The sequence below is a fragment of the Theropithecus gelada genome, chromosome 6, assembly GCF_003255815.1.
Source record: "Theropithecus gelada isolate Dixy chromosome 6, Tgel_1.0, whole genome shotgun sequence".
Lineage (NCBI taxonomy): Eukaryota > Metazoa > Chordata > Mammalia > Primates > Cercopithecidae > Theropithecus > Theropithecus gelada.
The window spans coordinates 16,524,380-16,548,012 of record NC_037673.1 but is presented as its reverse complement, the minus strand read 5'-3'; the positions used below and the strand labels follow the sequence as shown (position 1 = coordinate 16,548,012).

General features: G+C 42.1%; 1 protein-coding gene across 2 annotated transcripts in view; it reads left to right on the top strand.

Moving 5' to 3' along the window:
* The window catches only part of RETREG1 (reticulophagy regulator 1), a 153,010-nt gene that overhangs the window by 105,640 nt on the left and 23,737 nt on the right, over positions 1-23,633 (top strand). Inside the window, exon 1 of one of the 2 annotated variants that reach the window (XM_025388725.1) lies at positions 6,879-7,293. The exons of the other annotated variant lie outside the window; for it this stretch is intronic. Coding sequence (XP_025244510.1) covers positions 7,259-7,293 — 35 coding nt within the window. The 5' untranslated portion in view covers positions 6,879-7,258. Of the gene's footprint in view, positions 1-6,878; positions 7,294-23,633 lie in introns of those variants that run through there. 2 annotated transcript variants of the gene reach the window in all.

Genomic DNA, 23,633 nt, shown 5'->3' with positions numbered 1-23,633 from the left:
CATATGTTTTTCATTCTTTCAGGTCTGAATTAGGTTTGTTAAGGCCTAGCGTCGAATAGCCTCAAATGTGTTCGCTGTTTGCGTCTGCCATGGTTGTTAGAGTTTTTCTTTTCCCTCACTGTTATCTGTTATGTCTCTCTCGCATTACTGTGCCTGCCTCTAGGAGCTTTCTAATTTGCTCTGGGGCTGGGAAATCATGTGACTGCGGACTGTATGTTGAGTAACAGTGAAGAGGATTTGAATGAGTTTTTGAGAAGCTGTTCTAGCAATAAAATGGACGTACTTTGCTGCGTTGACGTGGTGACATTATTTTAGTGGCTCAACTACCTTCTTACTTGCCTCCTGATCCTTAACTGCAGTTGTCGTGGTTGTGACCTCATGACAAGTGAGCTATTGCTGGAAATCATTTCTCTTGATTTGCAAACCATTGTCTCCCCCAGTTGTGTTAGTGTTTTTATGTATACAGTTCTATAATGTGAAACTATGAGGATTAAAACTAAAAAAAATTCTGTGACCAAAAATAGACAAATTGAGATATTGCCAAGTTATATGAAGAAAACACATTGGAATAAGGAGATTATGAGAAAGACGTAAGGTATTTATTACATTTCTTTAAGAGAAGAAATAGACAAGGATAAAGGAGGAGCAAGTTTCATAAAGGTGATGGGTTCTTTGCACTTATTTCTTGGAGATACCTGTGGGGCTTTCAGGTTCCAGGAACACTTCTACACTGCTGATAGGAATGTAAACTAGTACAACCACTATGGAAAACAGTGTGGAGATTCCTTAAAGAACTAAAAGTAGATCGACCATTTGAGCCAGCAATCCCACTTTTCCTCTAGGTGTCTACCTAGAGGAAAAGAAGCCATTATATGAAAAAGACACTTGCATATGCATGTTTATAGCAGCACAATTCACAATTGCAAAAATACGGAACCAACCCAAATACCTATCAGTCAATGAGTGGATAAAGAAATATAAATATAAATAAATATATATATATATATGTATGTTATGGAATACTACTCAGCCATAAAAAGGAATGAAATAATGGCATTCGCAGCAACCTGGGTGCAGTTGGAGACTGTTATTCTACGTGAAGTAAACTCAGGAATGGAAAACCAAATATCATGTGTTCTCACTTATAAGTGGGAACTAAGCTATGAGGACACAGAGGCATAGGAATGATACAGCGGACTTTGGGGACTCAGGGAGAGTGGTGGGAGGAGGGTGAGGGATAAAAGACTACACACTGGGTACAGTATAAACTGCTTGGGTGATGGGTATCCCAAAATCTCAGAAATCACCACTAAGAACTTATCCATGTAACCAAATACCACTTGTTCCCTAAAAACTATTGAAATAAAAAAACTAAGCTAAAACATTTCAAAATAAGAGAAACATTAAATATCTAATGAATGAAAAAGTAACACTGAATATACTGAAGATAAAAGTGAAACAAGGCAAAAACACAGATTCTAAAATGAAAGTATCTGTACCAACTTCAGGCAGGTGGCATGAGGTGGTGCTGAGAACCAGCAGGCCTTATTTGGGCCAAGTTTCCGTTACAGATCCCACAAGTAGAAAACAGGACCTTTGGGCTTTCCCATATTTGCAGAAGATTCAACACTTGATTCCTTCTAGGTTAAAAATAAGAATGTGGGAGGGAGATGGCTCTTGGAGAGCATGAGCTCTAGGTTAGTCATCTCCTCCCCATAAATCAAGCAAAAGCACCCACAATCTACTCTCCCCAAACCCAGCTTTTAAATTAAGTTTTAACTCAGAATGAGAGTGACAAATTCCTTAATAGCAGTACGTAAATAATTTTTGTGTTTTGACCAAAGTTAATTCAGCCATATCTTAAAAAGATTGATTTTAATCATATTTAAAATTATGTGTTAAAATTAACTTAAATTATATGTTTAGTCTGTCATAGATATTAAACACAATATGAATTATTAAAAAAAGAAAGTGCAGTCAGAATAGAGTTGCCAGTCAGCGTAAAATAATTTGTCTCATCAAAGATCATGACAAGGAAGAAGTGGACAGAGGTGGCAGAGCACAGAGTCAGGGGTTTGAGAACAGGGGTTTCAGTCAACTGAGAGGCTCCCATGGGAGAAGGAGCATCGAACAAAGAAAACAGGACTCATTCTTACAAATGGTTTTCTGAAAATGGTCCTTGAAATGCCCACCGTGGAGATATTCTTTCTTCTGTCTGAGAGACTGGTTCATTATTGTCTTAATAGTGAGCCTTTGGGGCTTCCTGTAGTGAAGAAACAGTCCAAACCAAAAAGAGCTGGTCCATCAGACGGCTGGTGTAAAAATGGACAATGTCTTTTCCAATGGCTTGGCCATTTACAATAAAGGCAGATACTGGGGCATGGAGTTCTTTAGTTTGGGACTCCTTGGTTTTGGTTTAAAACGTGTGCAAGGAGGTCCCCTTGGTCCTTGTAGCTGTTGTGGCTCTAAAGACACGTGTCTGTTTGTCTTTTGTAAGGAGTTTCCCCACTGCTGTGGCTGCTGTAACTCTATGTTCCCTTTGCTAAGGGTCATAACATTTCTTTAGAAAAGCACAGGTTCTGGATCCAAAGTTCTTTTACATGAAATTGGCTGGAGTTCTAGACGGTTGAGTTCTAGACTCCTCAGATCCAGATGAGCCCATGATTCCCTGTCTTCTAGTAATCTTACCTACCTACTGAACCCAGTCCAGTTTCTAATTTGACCCAGTCAGACACCTGAGGCCTCCCTACAGACCCAGCCCTGTTTCTGTCATGACTTCTGAACCCAATCTGCATCAAACAGAGTGCTCAAAAGTACTCAGAGAGCCCAAAACACAGATTCACAGAGCTCAGAATCCAAGAGAGAACTCAACCGTGACCCCAGTTGCTGCAAGAGATCGTTGGGCACAGTGGGCCCTGGCAGTTACCTTTGCTTGGTCTCTCGGTGTTTCTGGGACTCACTAGAGGTCTACTTTGAATCCCATTTCTGACACTGGAGCGGCCTGGTGTTTCTGGTAACATCTCCTCAACCAGAACAATCACAAAAGGCCTCATTTGGCTCCAACAAGGCTGAGAAAGGTAGTTTTTATTCTGTGAAGGCCATGCGCACAGCTAAAAACTGAGGTTTCTGTTACCTACTAAAGTTGGGAAGGGATGTGAAGGGACAACCTGTCTTCACACTGGCATCTGCGTTTGGCCATTCACTGCTAATATTTTCCTGTAACATCCAAGAGAGGGAGGGTCTCTCCTAGTGTCTCAGTAGAAAGTTCCAGAGCTTTAACCAAAGCGGCTGTAGAGGAGATAGAAACAAAGCAAAACTCAGACTGATGGTTATGTGACGGGGAAAAAGGTGTCAGGAAAGGTGAATGTTTGGCTTTGAAGTGGTCGTGATTTTCTAGGGCATACTATACGATGAAATTGCAAAGGAGAATAAAAATGCTCATTTAAAGTATATTGCTGATATTAAATGGACATACGTTTGGAAAGAGAGTGTATACAGGAAAATTTAAAATGTGGAGGTATCTGGTCCCTTGGGCTTCTGCAGCACGTGTGGGCTCTGCTGGAGTGGAAGGACACCCAGCCGAGGCATAGTGACCTGGAGGCAACTTCTGGCTCTATCACCCGCAAGTCACCTGGCTTTGCTGTGCCACAGTTTCAGCATCTAAGAACCTTGGTGATCACTTCAGTGGCACTCAGGGTCTCTCCCACATCTGAATTGTGTGAGTCCTTAAGTTCTGAATGTCTAGTAGGTTTCAGGTCAGTGAGGAAACCCTAAGCACCTTAGTCCCCAGCAGGGTGAAAGGTGCCATATGGGTGAAGAAGCCATTTTAGGCCTTCAGTAAGGGGACACTTGTCTATTGTGTAGCTACACTCTGGATCTGTTGTCTGTACTGTCCTTGTTTTCCCTCTGATAGGGTTTGGATCTGTGTCCCCACTAAATCTCATACTGAATTGTGATCCCCAGTGTTGGAAGTGGGGCCTGCTGGGGGGTGATGGGGGATCATGGGGGTGGAGTTCTCATGAATGGTTTAGCACCATCCCCCCTTCATACTCTTTCTTGCTCCAGCTCTGGCCATGTGATGTGCCTGCTCTCCCTTCCCCTTCCACCATGATTGTAAATTTCCTGAGGCCGCCCCAGAAGCTGAGCAGATGCCAGCCAAGCTTCCTGTACAGCCTGCAGATCCATGAGCCAATTAAACCTCTTTTCTTTATAAATTACCCAGTCTCAGGTATTTCTTTATAGTAATACGAGGCTGGACTAATACACCCTCCTTGTTCCTGTGAATTTTAGGAATTACCACAAATATACCTGAAGGGGACTCCCTGGTTAGAACAAGCAATTTTAACACGCATGAAGGGACGCTAAAACAAAGTACTGGTGCTCCTTGACCTACCATGGGGTTACAGCCTGAGAAACCCATCCTAAGTTGAAAATATTGTAGGTTGAAAATACAGTTAGTCCACCTAGCCTACTGAACATCAAAGCGTAATCTAGCCTACCTTATACTCAGAACACTTACACCAGCCCATGGTTGGGTAGAATCAACTGGTAACACAGTTCACTGCAGAGTACCGGCTATTCACCCTCGGGACTGCGAGGCTGACTGGGAGCTGCGGCTCACGGCTGCTGCCCAGCTTCACGAGAGAGTACCCTACCACATGTCGCTAGCCCAGAGAAAGATAAAAATTTAAAATTTGATTCCCAGTTTCTGCTGAAAGAGTATTGCTTTTGCACCACTGTAAAGTCAAACAATTGTTAAGTTGAGTCATCCTAAGTTGGGAACTGTCTGTAATGGTAACTATTTCCTGTTGGAAACAGCGAATCCATCTGTGATAGCACTGAATCAGTTCATCATCCTTTACAATTGAGAGGCAGGTCTCAGGGATATATTCAGTTCTGTGGTAACCAGCAACTAAGATCAACAACAGTTATGTTCAGGTATTCAAGAAATACTAAGCTAGAAGCTTAGGAGAAAGAAAAGGTAAAATTCGTGGGAAAGAATAATCAGAGCTGAAAATTAGATAAGAGAATTAGCCTTTTGTATTGATTAGGGTTTTTGTTGTTGTTGTTGTTGTTGTTGTTTTTTCGAGACAGTGTCTCACTCTGTTGCCTAGACTAGAGTGCAGTGGTGCGATCTAGGCTCACAGCAACCTCCGCCTCCCAGGCTCAAGTGATTCTCCTTCCTCAGCCTCCTGAGTAGCTGGGATTACAGGCACGCACCACCACGCCCAGCTAATTTGTGTATTTTTAGTAGAGACAGGGTTTCACTATATTGGCCAGGCTGGTCTCGAACTCCTAACCTCAGGTGATCTGCTTGCCTCGGCCTCCCAAAGTGCTAGGAATTACAGGTGTGAGCCACTGCGCCCAGCTGGTAAGGTTTTATACAAGTGCCACAATATTATCATTGATAATATTTTCAGCATTTCAACTTTTCAGTTATTTAAAAACCTGGAATTTCTAATAGTATAGCACATCGCTGTGCCTCTGAGAGGCTCTTGCACACCCCAATCTTCAGAGCTCAGCCCATGACTGTTTTCTTTCAGGTTCCTGGTATTTCAATTGTGTGTCTGAGGAACCACACCTAGTTCATCTTAGACTTTGAAGTGTCTGAAGTGTTCGGTCTTGCATAAAATATGAAATGCTTTAAGGAATTGTTAATTGTGAGATGCATACATCACAAAATAACTAACACTATCCAAGAGAAAGCAGGTATTATTTGTTTTGACATTTCTTTAATGTAGTAGAAGGTCGCTTTGACAAATACAAATGGTAAAATATACATTAAATATAGATAACATGCTAGGATTAGCAATAACATAACAACATAATACACAGATTTTTTTTTTTAATTTTTAAAATTTATTTTATTGTTAGTTTTTTAAAGAAACAGGGTCTTGCTCTGTTACCCAGGCTGGAGTGCAGTGGCACGATCTTGGCTCACTGTAGCCTCCACCTCTGGGGCTCAAGCAATTCTCTCACTCCAGCCTCCTGAGTATCTGAGACCACAGGAGCATCCCATTAGGCCTGGCTAATTTTATTTTTTTGTAGAGATGAGGTCTCACTGTGTTGCCCAGGCTGGTCTTGAACTCCTGGGCTCAAACAATCCTCCTACCTCAGCTTCCCATAGTGCTGGGATTACAGGCGTGAGCCACGCACCTGGCAACACATTTTGAAAAGAATGTTGTTTCTTAATAATTAGATCTTGCTTTCTGCCATCCCTAATATTCCTAGTCAAGAAAAAAAATGGCTTCAACTTTTTGTCCAAAGCTTTCAGGATATATTCCTAAAGAAATCTCAGTAATATTTCTTCTGGCCTTTTTGAGAGCAAGATTTGAAGGGATTTTTGTTGTACTCTTTTAAAAAAGCAAATGAGGGATAGCTCCTCTTCAGTGACAGGCCAAGCTATGAAAACATCTAGACCCACAATCCTTCCTGTGCCAGTGTCAAGCTGCCCCTGAGGACAGGGAAGTCCTGGGGAGAAAGCATTTTGCCCCGATGAACACATGAACTCAACATTCGTGTGCATGCTTCCGGTGAGTTGAGAAATCCAGATGACCTGAAGAAAGATTTTCTTGGAAAACAATATCCCTCAGAACCCTATTGCATAATGGCTTTTGTTTGAAACTTTTTTCAGTAAGGGATCTTTTTGCTGAGTGGCTAGGCGTTCTCCAGACAAACCCCCCAACTCTCACAGGTACAGCCTGTTTTGCTGTCTGCTCTCCACCTCTCTCCTGTGACTCGAAGGAGGAGATTTGATAGCCCAGGGTGAAGTTTCAACCTCCTGTGGCCACTCCACCCTTAGGTGGGTGCCTAGTCATGTCAGGAAAAAAAAAAAGCTGGGGGAAGAGAAAGGGCAGGCGGGCCTAGGTGAAGTCATCCAATGAAGGTTACTGGCTGAGCAGGGACACCTTCTCACACGACTGGAGAGAGAATGCGGGGCAGCTGGGCAGGGCTCACTTCCAGCTGCCTGTCACGGTACTGGGAGTAAGAGGTGACCTATTTATTTTTAGAAGGGGGCAGTGATAATAACCCAGCTCCTAGCTTCATTCAAGGCAGGCAGGCGCTTTGGAAGTTTGTAAACACCGACTTTCTGAGTAAGGGAGGAGCACTTTTTTTCCAAAAAGGAAAGAACGTCTCTACTGGGTTTTTTTCCTCCTGATATTCAACATTAGAGTAGAAAAGAAACTATTGTTTGGCCCCATTAGCTGCGGTTAGCAGGTGCTGCAGCCTTCGCCACTGTTATTTTTAAAGGGCAGAAATGCCTGAAGGTGAAGACTTTGGACCAGGCAAAAGGTAATTGTGATATCTACGTACTTACTTATTTTTCAGTCTGTTTCGTTGACTAGTTATCTTTTAAAAAATATTATGACTAATTTAAAAAGGAGTTTAAAATGTAAAAATATTAAGAATGCAATCCTTTAATTTCAGAAAACATAATTTTCTTTGGCACGAACTCAAGAGAGACAAATAACTTAATGTACTCTTAAAAACTTATGCCAATAAGTGCTTTTCTTGAATCAGAAAGTGATGGCCAGAAATTTTTTAAAAAAGTGTTTCCCAGCACATCATGTAGAATCTACTGGAATGTTTTCATGTTGGATTTTTAACATTAGATGATAGTTGTTGGAAATCTAAGCTGTTGAACATTTTTAAAAACCTTTTGCATTTTAAAGATTTGTTAAGCATTTCTAAAGGTTAAACATTGGACCAACATACCATTCTGATATTGTAAAACTTTAAAACCACAGTTCTTATTGTTGAAAATGTGATCACTTGGGCTCCCTTTACAGGAAGTACATTAATTGTATCACTATTTATATTAATATCTAACTCTAAGAAGGGGGAGATCAAGAGGAGGGAAAGGAAGCAGGCAACTAATTCCTGCTCATATGAGCATAACTGTGCCTAGAGTGAAAAAGTCTGCATTTTAGCCCCATTGCTGTGAACAACTTTTGTATGAGTCAGTTAGATGCCTTCGTTGGAATTCTAACTGGGGCCATTGAAATTCAGATATGAAGTAGACAGAAAATTGTTAAACAAGAAAAGGAGTGGGACAATTTTCTTGCCCAAGAAAGTGGAAACTGGTAACTCTCTAGGAACAAGGGCACCAAAATACATTTTTGTCTTGTATTAAAGACAAGCATCCTCTTTCAGCCATGGGTATATGGGGCATGTTTGTGTGTGTGGTAATTATAATCAGTTGTAATAGAGTCTGTAAAAGCTACTTTTCTCTAGTTTTTCTGGTTTCTATTTTCTTACAAATTCCTTCCTAGTACATTAACATTATGTTGACATTTAATTGAACAATGAAACAACTTTCGACATAAAATGACACAGTAAATGAAGTACTCGAAGATGACATTTATAGAAATGCTTAGAGTGGGATATGGGTTAACTAGCTGGTTAAGAAAACATTTCCAGAGAAGTGTAAATGTCAGGTTCAGTTTCCAGATGATGGGTTGATTTACTTGTATGTATCCCCTTCATGACATTTTAACATTTCTGGCAGCAGGACTTTTATTTTCCTCTTGGCACCTAGGCACTCCCACCTGCTCTCTGCATAGAATTTTGCACAGAATAGGCATTTTGAATACATACTTGTAGAATGAAATGTATTGATAAGCTATTTGGTATGTGCAGTACATATTTCTGGGGCCTACTCATTTTAGAGGTTGAAAGAAGGGAGAGATTCGGCAGAAATGTGATTAGGGTTGCTTTAATATAATGCGATATTTTCACAATTAAGTAGTAATTATTGATAAATATTTTGAACCAACATTTTGTGATATATACTAAACAAACATAAGAAATTTTTCTAAGAATGCTGGTTAACAGCGGTAAACAGATAAGAGTATATAGATATTATATAACTATACACACATAACTACATATTATACACACATATAATGATTATTATTACCAAGGATTAGTAATGTATTGGATTGAAAATGGGAGACGACTCCTCCATTGAGGTAGCATATTCCTGTGCCACCTCACCCGCTACTTGTAGTTTTAATTTTGATAACTTTAAGCTTTTACCTATTGGTGGTTTTCTATACAATATACTTTGTCTTCATACATTTGTTTTTTCCTCTATCTGTGCAGAAAGAAGGGGCAACCCATACAGGGGGAATGTTTAGAGCTAGGCTAGAAATAAAAGATTACAACTGGCCAGGTGCTGTGGCTCACACCTGTAATCCCAGCACTTTGGAAGGCCAAGGCAGGAGGATCCCTTGGGTCCAAGAGTTTGAGACCAGTCCGGGCAACATAGGGAGACTCTGTCTGTACAAAAAAATACAAAAAATTAGCCAGGTGTGTGCACCAGGGGGGTTGAGGTGGATCACCTGAGCCCAGGAAGTGGAGATTGCAGTGAGCCATGATCAGACCACTGTACTCCAACCTGGGTGACAGAGTAAGACCCTGTCTCAAAAAATAAATAAATAAATAAATAAATAAAAAGATTGCAGTGGAAAAGGAATTTGACTTTTGCTACCTTTGAGACGAAATGCCTTTGGACAAGTCTTTTGGTGCTTTGTCTGAAAGAGAAATAACTGTTGGAAGTTGTTTATCTGCGGACAAAGTGCATTCTTAGAGCTTGATTGCAGCAGGTTCTAGTTGACTCTCACACTGAGGTTTCTTCATGTGACTTTAGTCCCATTTTGGCACTTGATGTCCTAGATTGCTCTGGAACCATCAGTGAGCTAAATCTCAGTTTGGTTTTTAAAAAATCAGTGGAAGCCAAATGCTCAGCAGCTTCTTAAGTGTATCCGGTGTAGGGCAAACTGCTGTGTATGACCTGGTCTCATGGCCCCGAGGCACCATTCGATATTCACCAAATGGACTTGGTGAACCAACGACCTAAGAGGGGGCAGGTCCAGGAGAGACCCCCCCTCCTTGTGGTTTATCTTTTGTCAGCAATATGTGGTCTTAGTAGGAGCCTCTGGAGACTCCATGCCCTTTTCCAAGGTCAAGAGACGAGGGGAGAGGGTGAACCTGAGTGCCACTCTGAAGCAGGTGAGGAAGGCAGAAGCCCAAACAGGGAGCCTCAGGGGCCAGAGAAGACGGAAAGAATAATGGGGGCAGCGACTAGGGCAGCAAAGTCAAGAAATAGGAAGAAACATGTACCCTGGCCAGAGGCCTGGCTCTGCAATGGTTCCTTGGCCCCACCTTGGAGCCGGGGCCTGGGAGGGCCTCTGACGCCTTCAGCAAGCAGCCTGGGCTGAGGGGTATGGAAAGGGGGATGGTCCCTGTTCCAGCTGTCCTGAAGGGAGGGGGACTCTAGGCACCAAGATGGAGCTCTTCATGCATCTTCTTGTGGAAGCGCTTTCCGGATGGCTTCCCGAATAATTGTGTTCACACGTTCATTGCTTCACTTGGTAGGGCTTTATGGTGCTCCCAATGTCAGCCAGCTGCAGTGCCAGGAGCTAGGGTGACGTCAGGCCCCTGCTGTCGTGGAGCACACAGCCCAGGTGTGGAGACAGACCCCAAGGTGAAAAATAAGTAAGCAAGAATATTTCAGATAATAGGGGCTGAGGAAATGAAAACTTAAAATGGTCATGTGGGAGAGTACCTGGCGTGCAGGCTGGGGGAGGGGATTAACAGCAGAATGTCACCTGCTAATCCAGGCCCCTGTGAAACATCCTACTGGACTTGTCGTACAGTAAGGACTGAAAAGTTTGTCTGCAAAGGCCACTGAGTCCACACAACTGGAACTTAGTAATACCAGTTTTGGCTCCTCACAGGCCTCCTGTGACTGCTGGAGCGGTAGGGTTGCCATACATGTGTGTTCTGGATACATGAAGGTTATTGTGTTGAAGACCACCAAAGCACTTTTAAAGCCAAAACGTCATTCATAATTGCACTGAATTTTATTCTTGGAAGTTTAAAAGAAATTGACTTAAATATATTCTGTAATCCAGATGTTTTAATAATTCAGATTAGCCAGATTTTAGGCTTAATTTTACATTGACAAAGCCTATCATTGATAATACCATTTCTTTAAAAAATCAGGTGAGGAGGAGAAAAGCCTGGCGCAGGAGCCTGACCAGGGTGCAGCTGGGATTCTTATGAGCCAGCGTATTTCATCTTTTGTATGTTTACAAAGGTCATATGTGGCCTTTGGTTTTGAAATAGGTACAGAGAGGTGAAGTAAACAAAGTTCACACAGCTGTGAAGTGAGGACGTTGTGATTTGAAGGCAAGTGGTTGATTTCTGAGGAGCCTGTGCAGTTAGACACATCTACAGCTGTTACGTGGTTGCAATGCCCTTGATGTGTTTAGCACTTAGAAAGAAGGGCAGTGTGGGCACAGAAAGGTCAGTAGGGTTGGCACCCAAGGAGAAAAGAGAGAGTGGCTGAAGTGGGAGAGGTATATAAGAGTCCTTCACTGGGCCGTGCAGGCAGCGGTGTGATGGTGAATGTCATGGACTCTGCTCTCTGTGGTAGAGAATGCCTGATTTTTAGCATTTGCTGATTCCTGTCATGTAAATACTCCCACTGCGGTTGATTTCACATCACCACGTGAGGTCACTAAAAGTGGAGCTGGAACTATTCACAATAGCAAAGACACGGAATCAACCCAAATGCCCATCCACAATAGACTGGATAAAGAAAATGTGGTACATATACACCATGGAATACTAGATAGCCATAAAAAGGAATAAGATTGTGTCCTTTGCAGGGACATGGATGGAGCTGGAAGCCATTATCCTCAGCAAACTAATGCAGGAACACAAAATCAAACACCACGTGTTCTCACTTGTAAGTGGGAACTGAACAGTGAGAACACGTGGATGCAGGGAGGGGAACAACACACACTGGGGCCTCTTGGGGGATGGGTTTGGGGGGAGGGAGAGCATTAGGAAAAATAGCTAATGCATACCGGGCTTAATTCTAGGTGATGGGTTGATAGGTGCAGCAAACCACCATGGCACACATTTACCTATGTAACAAACCTGCACATCCTGTACATGTACCTCAGAACTTAAAATAAAAATTAAAATAAAAAAACAGAGCTGGAAAGAGAATCAAAATATTGGCCCTCATGAGCCTGCGGAGGTCAGTCCCAATACACCACTGATTGTGGGCCAACACAAGAGTGAGCATTTAATTCTAACTGTGCTGTGGCGCCTTCATTTACATATCCCTAAGGTATAATAGACATTCAGCAAAAGTTTGTAGAAGGAATGATTTAGTTTTCTTTTTGTATTTTTTTTTTTTTTTTGAGACGGAGTCTCGCTCTGTCACCCAGTCTGGAGTGCAGTGGTGCGATCTTGACTTACTGCAACCTCCGCCTCCCGGGTTCAAGCAATTCTCTGCCTCAGCCTCCCGAGGAGCTGGTATTACAGGTGCCCACCACCACGCCCAGCTAATTTTTTTGTATTTTTAGTAGAGATGGGGGTTTCACCATCTTGGCCAGGCTGGTCTTGAACTCCTGACCTCGTGATCCACCCACCTCAGGCTCCCAAAGTGCTAGGATTACAGGTGTGAGCCACCGCACCTGGCCTATGAAATTATTTATTTTTCTTCCACTCTTCTATGATAGTCATGGAAAATGTCTCTTAGATACGGGAAATGTGTACCACTTTTGAAATTCTATTTGTCCCAGCTGGGCTAATATTTAAAATTGATTAAGAACATGTAGAACAATGCAATCTTTTTGATGCAAGAGAGTTTGTTGAGTTTGTTTTGCGTGAGATATCCGAATCACCAGTTAATAAGTGGTGTGCTTCCTAAACCCTTGCAGTGCCCCAGTGAGTTTCCTGTAATCACACCCCTGTGAAAGCTGATTTCTGTTTTCTAAACACAGAGTGACTAATTCTTTTCTGCTGTTCATAAAATGTGATGAAGGTTTCTCTGGTTTACCATACCCAAGGAGGGCTGCAGCTGCTATGGGTGGCCATGGGGAGGGTCTGTCCCTGGTGACTGACAGGACAAAAGCCTAATTGTGTGGGCTTCCCTTTATTCCCCGCCTCTTGTCTCTTTATGACAAATCTGTGTCTAAATACACTAGAGCATCTTGCTGCTTCTCCACAGTGGGCTAATCTGGGTCCTGCAGAAACTATGTGGACATGAAGTCTTGTCTGAGAGCAAGCCTGATACACTACTATTTGTATATTGTAAAAACAATGTCTCTTTAAACAATTTTCCCACTAAAGGATGTTATAGCTGTTCATTTGGGAAGATAAAAATAGTATTGGGAAAAAAATATAATGGCAAAGAGATCAACTGTAATCTTAATGCCCGAAAAAATACTGTTATACTGTCTTCTGGTTCTTACTGAATATATTTTCTTGGCAAAGTTATAATAAGTATCTCATATGTACAATTTTGTCTGCTGCTTTTTTTCTCTCACCAGCATGTCTCAGTGGCATCTAGCCATATTGGAAGCATAAAAATGCCTGCAAAAATATCCTATCCTTTGGATTAACCCACCTTTATTATTGCCGGTTTCTTACGGCCTGGGCCCAGAAGCTGGGACAGCATCATTCCCACCATATTCAATTGGTCAGGCAGCCCAAGAGCCCTGATTAGAGGGGAAGGGACATAGAGCTCACTTTTCCCTTGGGAAGAATGCCAAAGAAATTGGGCTTTAATTTACAACTAACTGAAAGAGAAAAAAATGCTTACTTAATATTTATGACTATGAAATTTTATCATTTGTTAGTGGAAAGGATATCTCTGGTAGTACTTGCCATCTGGTGCTCTCTGTGCTCTTAAAAAAATGCGGGCCAGGCTGGGTGCAGTGGCTCACGCCTGTAATCCCAGCATTTTGGGAAGCTGAGGCAGGTGGATCATTTGAGGTCATGAGTTCGAAACCAGCCTGACCAACATGGTGAAACCTTGTCTTTACTAAAAATACAAAAAATTTAGCCAGGCATGGTGGCACATGCCTGTAGTCTCAGATACTTGGGAGGCTGAGGCAGGAGAATTGCTTGAACCTGGGAGGCGGAGGTTGCAGTGAGCCGAGATCACACCACTGCACTCCAGCCTGGGCAACAGAGAGAGACTTCGTGCCAAAAAAAAAAAAAAAAAAAAATTGCAGGCCAGTGACCTCTTTCCCTAACAGAATGATGCGTAGTCGCTTGATGAATAAGCTCTTCTACATGGAATAACTTTCCAGTTAATTGAAGCTTGTATTTTAAAATGTAAACACTGAACGAACACTGAACGATTTTAACCATTATAACCATTCTGCTGGGTGACTATGAACATGGGTTTTAGAATGATGCAATGCTGTTTTTACTCCTGGCTGCAAATCTCAGCCTCATCAGGTACTAGCTGGGTGACCTGGGGTAAGCTACTTAACCTCTCTGAATTTCATTTTGTCATCTGCAAAATGGGGATAATAATACCTACTTTATAGATTTGTTCTATAGATTAAATATGGTAAGCCACGTTAACTATTCACTTTAGTGAATGGCTCATTAAGTCCTCAGAAGTAGTTGTTAACAGTAATAATAATGATACATAAGTTATACATTTCCTTAAGCAATACAAAATAGGTCACACTGAGTGAAAACATCTCAAACCATCTGTGGTTTACCCCTAGAGAAAATCCTGATTGCCAGACATAATATATAGGGCAGGTCCTTAATGTGTGGTCTACCCACTCTCTCTAGGTGGTAGTCTCCTTTAGGGGGTGTGCAAAGTTACCTGGGGCCCCTTTTTAGGAGAAGCTCCAACTCCCCAAACAGCTCCAGAGTGCATTCCTGCTCAGTCTGGTCCAGAGGGTCTGTGGGCTCTTTGTGGTTGGTTCATCTTGTTTTGACCCTTCCTAATATTGCTTTAACACATATGAACATTGATCTTATGCCATGGACCATGCTGAGTGAAAGTATTTACTCTTTAGGGGGAAAGCAAGGATGTCTGCCCAGTGCATCTTATAGAGAGATGAGTACCCACACAGTGAATTTCAGGCTCAGGGCATGCATATGTCTTTTGTGCAGTTGGTTTGCTTTAGTCTTTTGAGCACTCTGAATCTTCTGACTGGCCCTATTTCCATTTCTGATTGAGCCATTTGGAGGTTTGGAGGTAAAATTTCAGCTCTCCTCTAGCAAGTGTGTAGAACCCTCTGGAATGCACTCCTGTATGGTCTTCTTCCACATGACCTTCTTCTTCTTTTTCCCTTCATGTTCTTTAGCCTCACAATCTCTCATTCACCCATTCTCTCATCTCTCTCTTTGCTCTCCTTGTACCGTCACACCAGTGAACTGCTTTCTTAAAACCCTGGCACCTGCTGTCACTGAATCCCAAATTGATAAAGTCACGAGGCAAAACCTGGATGTAGCAATGCATTGCAATTCATGTAGATCACAAAGTATCCTGAGGCAGAAGTTGGGCAACGGTGGTGTAGGGAATGTCCCAGCTGTCCTGGGAGAAGCCCATGGGCTCTGTGCATATGTCAAGAGGACAGTTGTGTTGCTCCACTTCATATGGACAAGCTCATCCTCTCATTAGGGAGATGGAAGAAATGACCATCTTAAAGGGAGGCTTCCATGGTCTTTCAGGCCAGGCCACAACCTCTGTCCTGCTTCAGCCTCATTTTTGCAGAGTTGGCCTGCCCTAGGTGTAATTGTTACCCGCTGGGTAAATACCATGGAGGGTATAAAAGATTGCTCTGTGGCCCTTAGTTGTGTCATTGGGGGCAGGGGGGAAATTACCAGACTGCAGATTCTTTACTTTGGAAGGGAGGATTGTGGTTGTGAGTGCCTGATATGGGAACAGTTGAGGGAAAGGATGGAAGCTCAGAATGTTCTCTCACTAGTAACAGTGATTTATGAAGGGTTGCTATGTCCTCAACATGCAAGTGTTTCACTGGTGAAGCCTGGCATTCCCAGAGGTGGGCAGACACCCACACAGGATGCTGGTGGTGGTGAATGAGTGTCACATGGTAATTACATCAGGAATGGCCTCCTTGCTAGCCATGTAAACAAAACAGAAGGAGCTGCGCACAAATAATACTCTGACTCAGGAAGTGACATCGCATGGTGATGGTTTGGTTGAATTGTAAGCAAGTGCTTCATTTTGAAAAGAAAACAAACCCATCTATCGGTGCAGAATCTTAATATGATACCTCTAAAAATTATAAACTCTATTTTAGATTAGGTAAGGGGGTTAAAAGTGTGTTTATGTTACTTAGAAATTACTAGTTTCTATTGCTTTGAACATTCTCTCCAGGAATCACAAATTATATGGCACATAATATGTTTCTGGAGTAGCTTCTAACATTAGTGGTGGGTAACTTTTCCTCCAAAATGACTAGGGTAGCCTCCATGATTGAAGTAAACCGCACGTTAATTCTAAATACAGTCATGCGCCACATAAAGACATGGCCGCGTATATGACATTGGTTCCGTAAGATTACACTGGAGTGGAAAAGTCCCTGTTGCCTGGTGATGTCTTCATCATCCTGTCCCTGGGTAGGCCAAGGCTAATGTGTGTGTCTGTGTCTTAGTTTTTAACAAAAATGTTTAAAAAGTAAAAAAAAAAAAAAAAAAATTAAAAATAGTAAAAAGCTTCTAAAACAAAGATAAAAGGAAAGAAAATGTTTTTGTACAGCTATACAATGTGTTTTAGGCTAAGCGTTATTACAAGAGTCAAAAACTTAAAAAAGTTAAAAAGTTTATTCAGTAAAAAAGTTACAGTAAGCTAAGGCAATTATGGAAGAAAAATTTAAAGAATTTAACTCAGTAAGTGTACAGCATTTGTAAAGTCTACAGTAGTGCACAGTAATGTCCTAGGCCTTCACATTCACTCATCACTCACTGACTCACCCAGAGAAAGTTCTAGTCCCACAAGCTGCATCCGTGGTAAGTACATTATATAGGTGCATCATTTTTTTTCTTTTTTTTTTTTGAGACAGGGTCTCGCGTGTTGCCCAGGCTGGAGTGCATTGGCACGATCTTGGCTCACTGCAGCCTCGACCTCCTGGGCTCAAGTGATCCTCCTGCCTCGGCCTCCTGAGTAGCTGTAGCTACAGGCATGCACCACCATGCTGGCTAATCTTTGTATTTTTTGTTTTGCCATGTTGTCCAGGCTGGTCTTGAACTCTTGAACTCAAGCAATCCATCTGCCTCGACTTCCCAAAGTATTGGGATTATAGGCGTGAACTACTGTGCTGGCCCCATTTAAAAAAATCTTTTATTCTATATTTTTATTGTACCTTTTCTATGTTTAGATACACAGATACTTACCATTGTGTTATAATTGCCTGCAGTATTCAGTACAGCAGTGTGCTGTACATGTTTGTAGCCTGGAAGCAATAGGCTGTACCCTGTAGCCTCGGTGTGTAGTAGGCTATCCCATCCAGGTTTGTGTAAGTACACTCTGTGGTGTTCACACAGTGACAGAATAGCCTAATGATGCATTTCTTAGAACATATCCCCATTGGTAAATGATGCATGACTGTAGTCATAGTTTCTGCATTCTGAAATATTGTGAAAACTTCCTTTTGGAAGCATATTTGTTTGTGCTCAGGAAGGCTTTGAGATAGACTTTATTATAAAATGAATGCATAAAGAAATCATAAACCGCGAATGAATTGACTTGCTTGCTGAAACAAGAAGAGATTTGCTCAATAAACTAAGGTACAGCAAACATTGGCACTGATGATAAAGGAGGTAACTGATCATTCCTTTTTTTTGGGCACAGTTGAGGGGAAAATTGGAAGCTGTTGTGTCCCATAAGGCAAGTGTTGAGGGTTTGATGACTTCATTCTCTCATGCCAACTCCTATAAACTGGAAATGGTGCCTGAAGCTCTAATAGGATCATGAGGCCTTGCTGGGAATTTTCTGGAAAGAGTACTATGACACATTAGTGTGGTCTGCCATGCATGGCAATGGTGGAATGGTACATGCCTATCCTGAGATGAGGACAGAGGGTGATAATCCTTCTCTTTATTTAGATAAACTTTCAAAGACCTTATAAGTGGTCAGTGATGTTGATGGGACCTTGACTTTTATCCCCCCCACCCCTATTAGTTACCAATGTTGTGAAGCTTATGACCTTGGCAACTTTACCCAGGAAAATCTGAAGGTTAGGTGCCTCCCTGCTAAAGCCCAGGTTAACTGCTAGGCAGGGGCTATTTTAAGATCAGAGGAAAGCCTTTGTCATTGTAATACTTTACATGTCAAATCTGACATAGCAGCTTTGCCAGTAGTGTGACAAGAAATTGTGTGCATTTATTTCACTTATTGCTAGCCAAAGGAAAATTTTTCATCCAACTTCCATAGAAGAACTTGTTTCATCTGGAAGAGAATGGGCATTGGAGGCTGGTGGATTGAGGCTGGAAAGACTGGGTTCTGATCCTGGTTGCATCTTCTTGGCTGTGTCTGCTTTCTTATCTGGAAAATGGAGGCATTTTACCCACTTCGTCAGATTGTTGTGAGGATTAGAGATAATAATAAAGCTCCTAATGTCATGCCTAGCACTTGGTGTGTGCTCAATAAATGGGAGGTGCTATTAGAGTAGAAGCTCTCTTAATAGTTCCTAGTAGCTTGTGGAATTAGTGATTTTCATCACCTTTGTATAGCCATGTGTCTGAACCTATGACACCCTGAACTAGTAGATTCCTGTGCCTGGGCCCAAATCCACCCTGCAGCCTGATTTTTGTATATGAAGTTATTGGATCACAACCATGTTATTTCATTTTCATATTGTCTATGGCTGCCTTCTTGCTACAGTGGCAGAGTTGTATAGCCAACAAAGCCAAAAATACCTACTATCTGTCCCTTTACAGAAAATGTTTGCCTACTCCTACTCTGTGTCTCACGGCTTCTACCATTTGAGTTGTGTGCTTGCTGAATCTGTTGTGTTTATTCTCACATCTCTTTGTGCCCATTGTTTCCATTGTAATTGCATACAATTATGTAAACTGATGAAATAAGGGATCAAAAAGAGAATTGTTATGGCAGATTCTGTTGGTTGTTCCAAAATACCCAGCTTCCCTTTCTTTTCTGGGTAGTGGAATTCTAAGTTTCAGCTGGGTGGTGGCCACCAGCAATTGAACTATGTTTCCTAGACTTTCTTGCAAGTAGGCATGGCCATGTTTCTATGTTCCAGCCAGTGGGAGGAGAATGGAAGTTGCACAGGCAACTTGTAGGCCATGACTTTAAAGAGAAAAGGGACTTATCTTGGCTTCTTTTACCCCTTCCTGCTGGTGGCAGTGTGGATGGGGAAAGGTCCATGGGGTGGCAGTGTGATTTGACAGTGTCTGAGCAGTGAGATGGAAAGGGCCTGGGTCTCCAACATTATGGATGTCCCATATCAGCCTGGGACCTCTATGCTCTGCTGTGACATAGGGGAGAAATGAACTCGTCTCTTATTTAGACCACTGTTGCTTTGACATTTGATATGATAGGAAAACCTATATTTTAATACATATAGCTGTTTATGAAAATTAAGTTAAATGCATTGGAGAGAGTAGGAGCAAGTTGCTAATGCTACTTTTTTTTTTTTTTTTTTTTTTAAAGTGTGGACAAAACTAAAAAGGTTTGTGGGGGTTGAGCAGAAAAATTTAGAATGATCCTTTACTTGGATTTGACTTCTATCATTAAATTCTTGCTCCTTTTTTAAATAAATAAAACTAGAAACATGCCTAATACATCAATTGTTTGAAGCCCTAAATCAGTTGGCAATTTGATAACCCCCTGAGTCCCCACACCTAAGTGAAGATTTATTGGATTGAATCGAATACCACAGCGGTGGACTGCTAGGTTTGTTAGTCCCCAGTCAGCACTCAACTTATACCCTGAGTCTAAGAATATTCCTACTATCCCCCCCTTTTTTTTTTGAGACGGAGTCTTGCTCTGTCACCCAGACTGGGGTGCAGTGGCACGATCTTGGCTCACTGCAAGCTCTGCGTCCTGGTTTCATGCCATTCTCCTGCCTCAGCCTCCCAAGTAGCTGGGAGTACAGGCGCCTACCACCACACCCAGCTAATTTTTTGTATTTTTAGTAGAGACGAGGTTTCACCATTAGCCAGGATGGTCTTGATCTCCTGATCTCATGATCTGCCTGCCTCAGCCTCCCAAAGTGCTGGGATTACAGGTGTGAGCCACTGTGCCTGGGCATACCATCTCTTTTTAAAAAATTTTTGTCTTGTCACACCTGACTCAAATACTAGTCTCTCTTTAATATGCTTTGGAATTAATAACTAATCTATACCATTCTAGATAAGGGAAGGAGGATGCTATCTGATATTTAAAAAGTAGCTTGGAAGTGACCATTATTTGCAATATATAAGGATAGGTTATAATAGCCTTGTTAAGCCCCATGATGAAAATGAGAAAGGAAGATTTAATTACTGCCAGGTAATTAGGCCCTGACATGTAGCAGCAACCATTGTTTCTCATACATTTGCCTTTGCGTTTTAACCCCCATTTTTGTTTCCAGTGAAATCAGAGATCCTTGCTTTGATTAAACACAGAATTTCTAGTTCTATATTTTACTGGCTTTGCTAAGGAAAGATAACATCAGTGAAGACTGCAGCCATAAGGATCTACAGATATTTCAAAGAGGGCCATGATCCAAAAAAGGTTAACATTCAGCTCCTTATTTTACAAGCAGAGAAACCCAGATTCCTCATGTGGATTAGTCAGACCCCCGAATGGCCTCCCAGTATCATCTGCGGTGGCCATGCTACTGTGATTTGTGTATTACTATAGCCCTACATTCTTTAGCATAAATGGTTACAAGAACATTAATTTCATTTGCTAATGAGTTGATTCATAACAGAATTCCGAGTTGATCCCTTCTGTTATATAGAAGGTATTTTTAATATATAGCAAGCAGTAGCTGCTGTGCTTCTTGTACAGCCTGCAGAACCGTAAGCCAGTTAAACCTCTTTTCTTTATAAATTATCCAGTCTCAGGTATTTCATAGCACTAAGCCATTCATGAGAAATCGGACCGTGTGATCCAATCACTTCCCACTAGGCCCCACCCCAAACACTGGGGATTACAATTCAACATGAGATTTGGGCAGGGACACAGATCCAAAGCATATCATTTGGCCCCTGGCTCCCCAAATCTCATGTCCTTCTCACATTTCAAAATACGATCATGCTTCCAAATAGTCTCCCCAAAACCTTAACTTATTCCAGCATTAACTCAAAATTCAAAAGTACAGAGTTCCACCTGAGACAAGGTTAGTCCCTTACCCCCATGAGCCTGTAAAATAAAAAACAAGTTAGTTACTTCCAAGATACAATGGGGTACAGGCATTGGGTAAATATTCCTGTTCCAAATGGGAGAAATTGGTCAAAACTAAGGAGGCAAAAAGTCCCATGCAAGTTTGAAACCTGGCTGGTCAGTCATTAAATCTTAAAGCTCCAAAATAATCTCCTTTGACTCTCTGTGACATATGCAGGGCACACTTGTGTGAAGGATGGGTTCCCAAGTCCTTGGGCATCTCTGCCCTGTGGCTTTCCAGGGTTCAGCCCCTGCAGCTGCTCTCATGGACTGGTGCTGAGTGCCTGTGACTTTTCCAGCCTGAGGGTGCAAGCTGCTGGTAGACTTACCATTCTGGAGTCTGGAGAATGGTAGCCCTCTTCTCACAGCTGCACTAGGCAGTGCCCCAGTGGGGACTTCATATGGGGGCTCCAACCATATATTTCTCCTCTCCATTGCCTTAGTAGAGATTCTCCTTGAGGGTGCCACCCTTGCAGCAGGCCTCTGCCTGAACACCCAGGCTTTTCCATACATCCTCTGAAATCCAGGCAGAAGCTGCCAAGCCTCAACTCTTGCACTCTGTGCACCTACAGGCTTAACACCACATGGAAGCCACCAAGGCTTATGGCTTGCACCCTCTGAAGCAGCAGCCCAAGCTGTACCTGGGCCTCTTTGAGCCAGTTGGAACCGGAATGACTGGGATGTAGGGAGCAGTGTCCCAAGGCTGTTCAGGGCAGAGGTGGCCTGGGCCTGGCCCACAAAAACTATTCTGTCCTCCTAGGCCTCTGGGCCTGTGATGGGAGGGGTTGCTAGATGGTCTTTGAAATGCATTTGACAATGGGGCTTTTTCCCTGTTGACTTGGCTATTTGTACTTGGCTCCTTTTTACTTCTGCAAATATCTGCAGCCTGCTTGAATTCCTCCCCTAAAAAATGGGCTTTTCTTTTCTACCACATGGCCAGGCTGTAAATTTTTCAAACTTTTTTGGTCTGTTTTCCTTTTAAATGTAAGTTCCAGTTACACATCATTTCTTTGCTCACACATATGAGCATTAGTTTTTAGAAGCAGCCAGGCTGAATCTTGAACGCCTTGCTGCTTAGAAATTTCTTTCACCAGATACCCTAAATCATCACTCTTAAGTTCAGAGTTTCACAGGGCAGGGACACAATGCAGCCAGTTGCCTTGCTTAAGGCATAGTAAAAGTGACCTTTGCTCCAGTTCCCAGTAAGATCCTCATTTCCACCTGAGACTTCATCAGCCTGGTCTTCACTTTCCATATCGCTACCAGCATAGCAATACAAATGGCTACAACCATTCAAGTCTCCAGGATGTTCCAAATTTTCCTTCATCTCTCTGTCTTCTTTTGAGCTCTCCAAACTCTTGCAACTTCTGCCTATTACCCAGTCTCAAAGCTGCTTCCACATTTTCAGATATCTTTGTAGCAATGCCCCCACTCTTTGGTACCAATTTTCTGTATTAGTCTGTTCTTTCACTGCTATAAAGAAATATTGGAGACTGCGTAATCTGTAAGGAAAAGAATTTTAATTGGCTCATGGTTCTGTAGGCTCTACAGGAAGCATAGCGGCTTCTGCTTCTGGGGAGGCCTAAGGAACCTTCCAATCATGGCAGAAGGCAAAGAGGAAGCAAGGCACGTCTTACATGGCCAGAGCAGGAGTAAGAGAGAGAGGGGGTAGGTGCCACACACTTTTTAAACAACCAGATCTCTTGAGAACTCACCGTCATGAGCACAGCACCAAGGGGATGGTACTAAACCATTTATGAGAGTCTGTCCCCTGATTCGATCACCTCCCACCAGGCCCCACTTCCAACACTTGGGACTACAATTCAACATGAGATTTCGTGGAGACACAGATTCAAACCATATCATTAACTTTCTACCATTTCTTGTTTGTGTCATCTGTAATCCCAAGTTCATACCCATACCCATCTTCCCTGCATACTGTTGTTGAATATTATATTTATTAATTTACCATTAATACATGTACTATTTACATAATAGCTTATTCTCAAAATCTGCTATTGAGAGAGACTAAGGGCAAGTTTAGCAAGCATTGTCATTTTTTTCTGTTGACTGATAAGGGTCTGATTCTCTTAGTAAGAGTGTATTCCTTTAAAAGCCTCTGATTATTTATGTGAAGATAAATGAGATATACTCTTTAAAGGACTAAGTTTGGAACAAGACCTAATTAAACAGCCCTTGACTTGACTGAATATCTCATCTTGACTGAATATATCCATGTGCTGCGATAGTCACTGCAGGTTTGCTATCTTCTAGGTTATTGCTTTTTATTACAAACGTTGATTCTCCAAACAAAAGTAAATTGAATTGGCCTTCATAATAAAAGCACTTTGGAGAAACTTGAGAATTCAGTGTTTGAGTTGTATATACCTGGTGCTCAGGCCCAGTGTGATGGGTACCATCTCTAAAAAGCAAAATTAGGAAC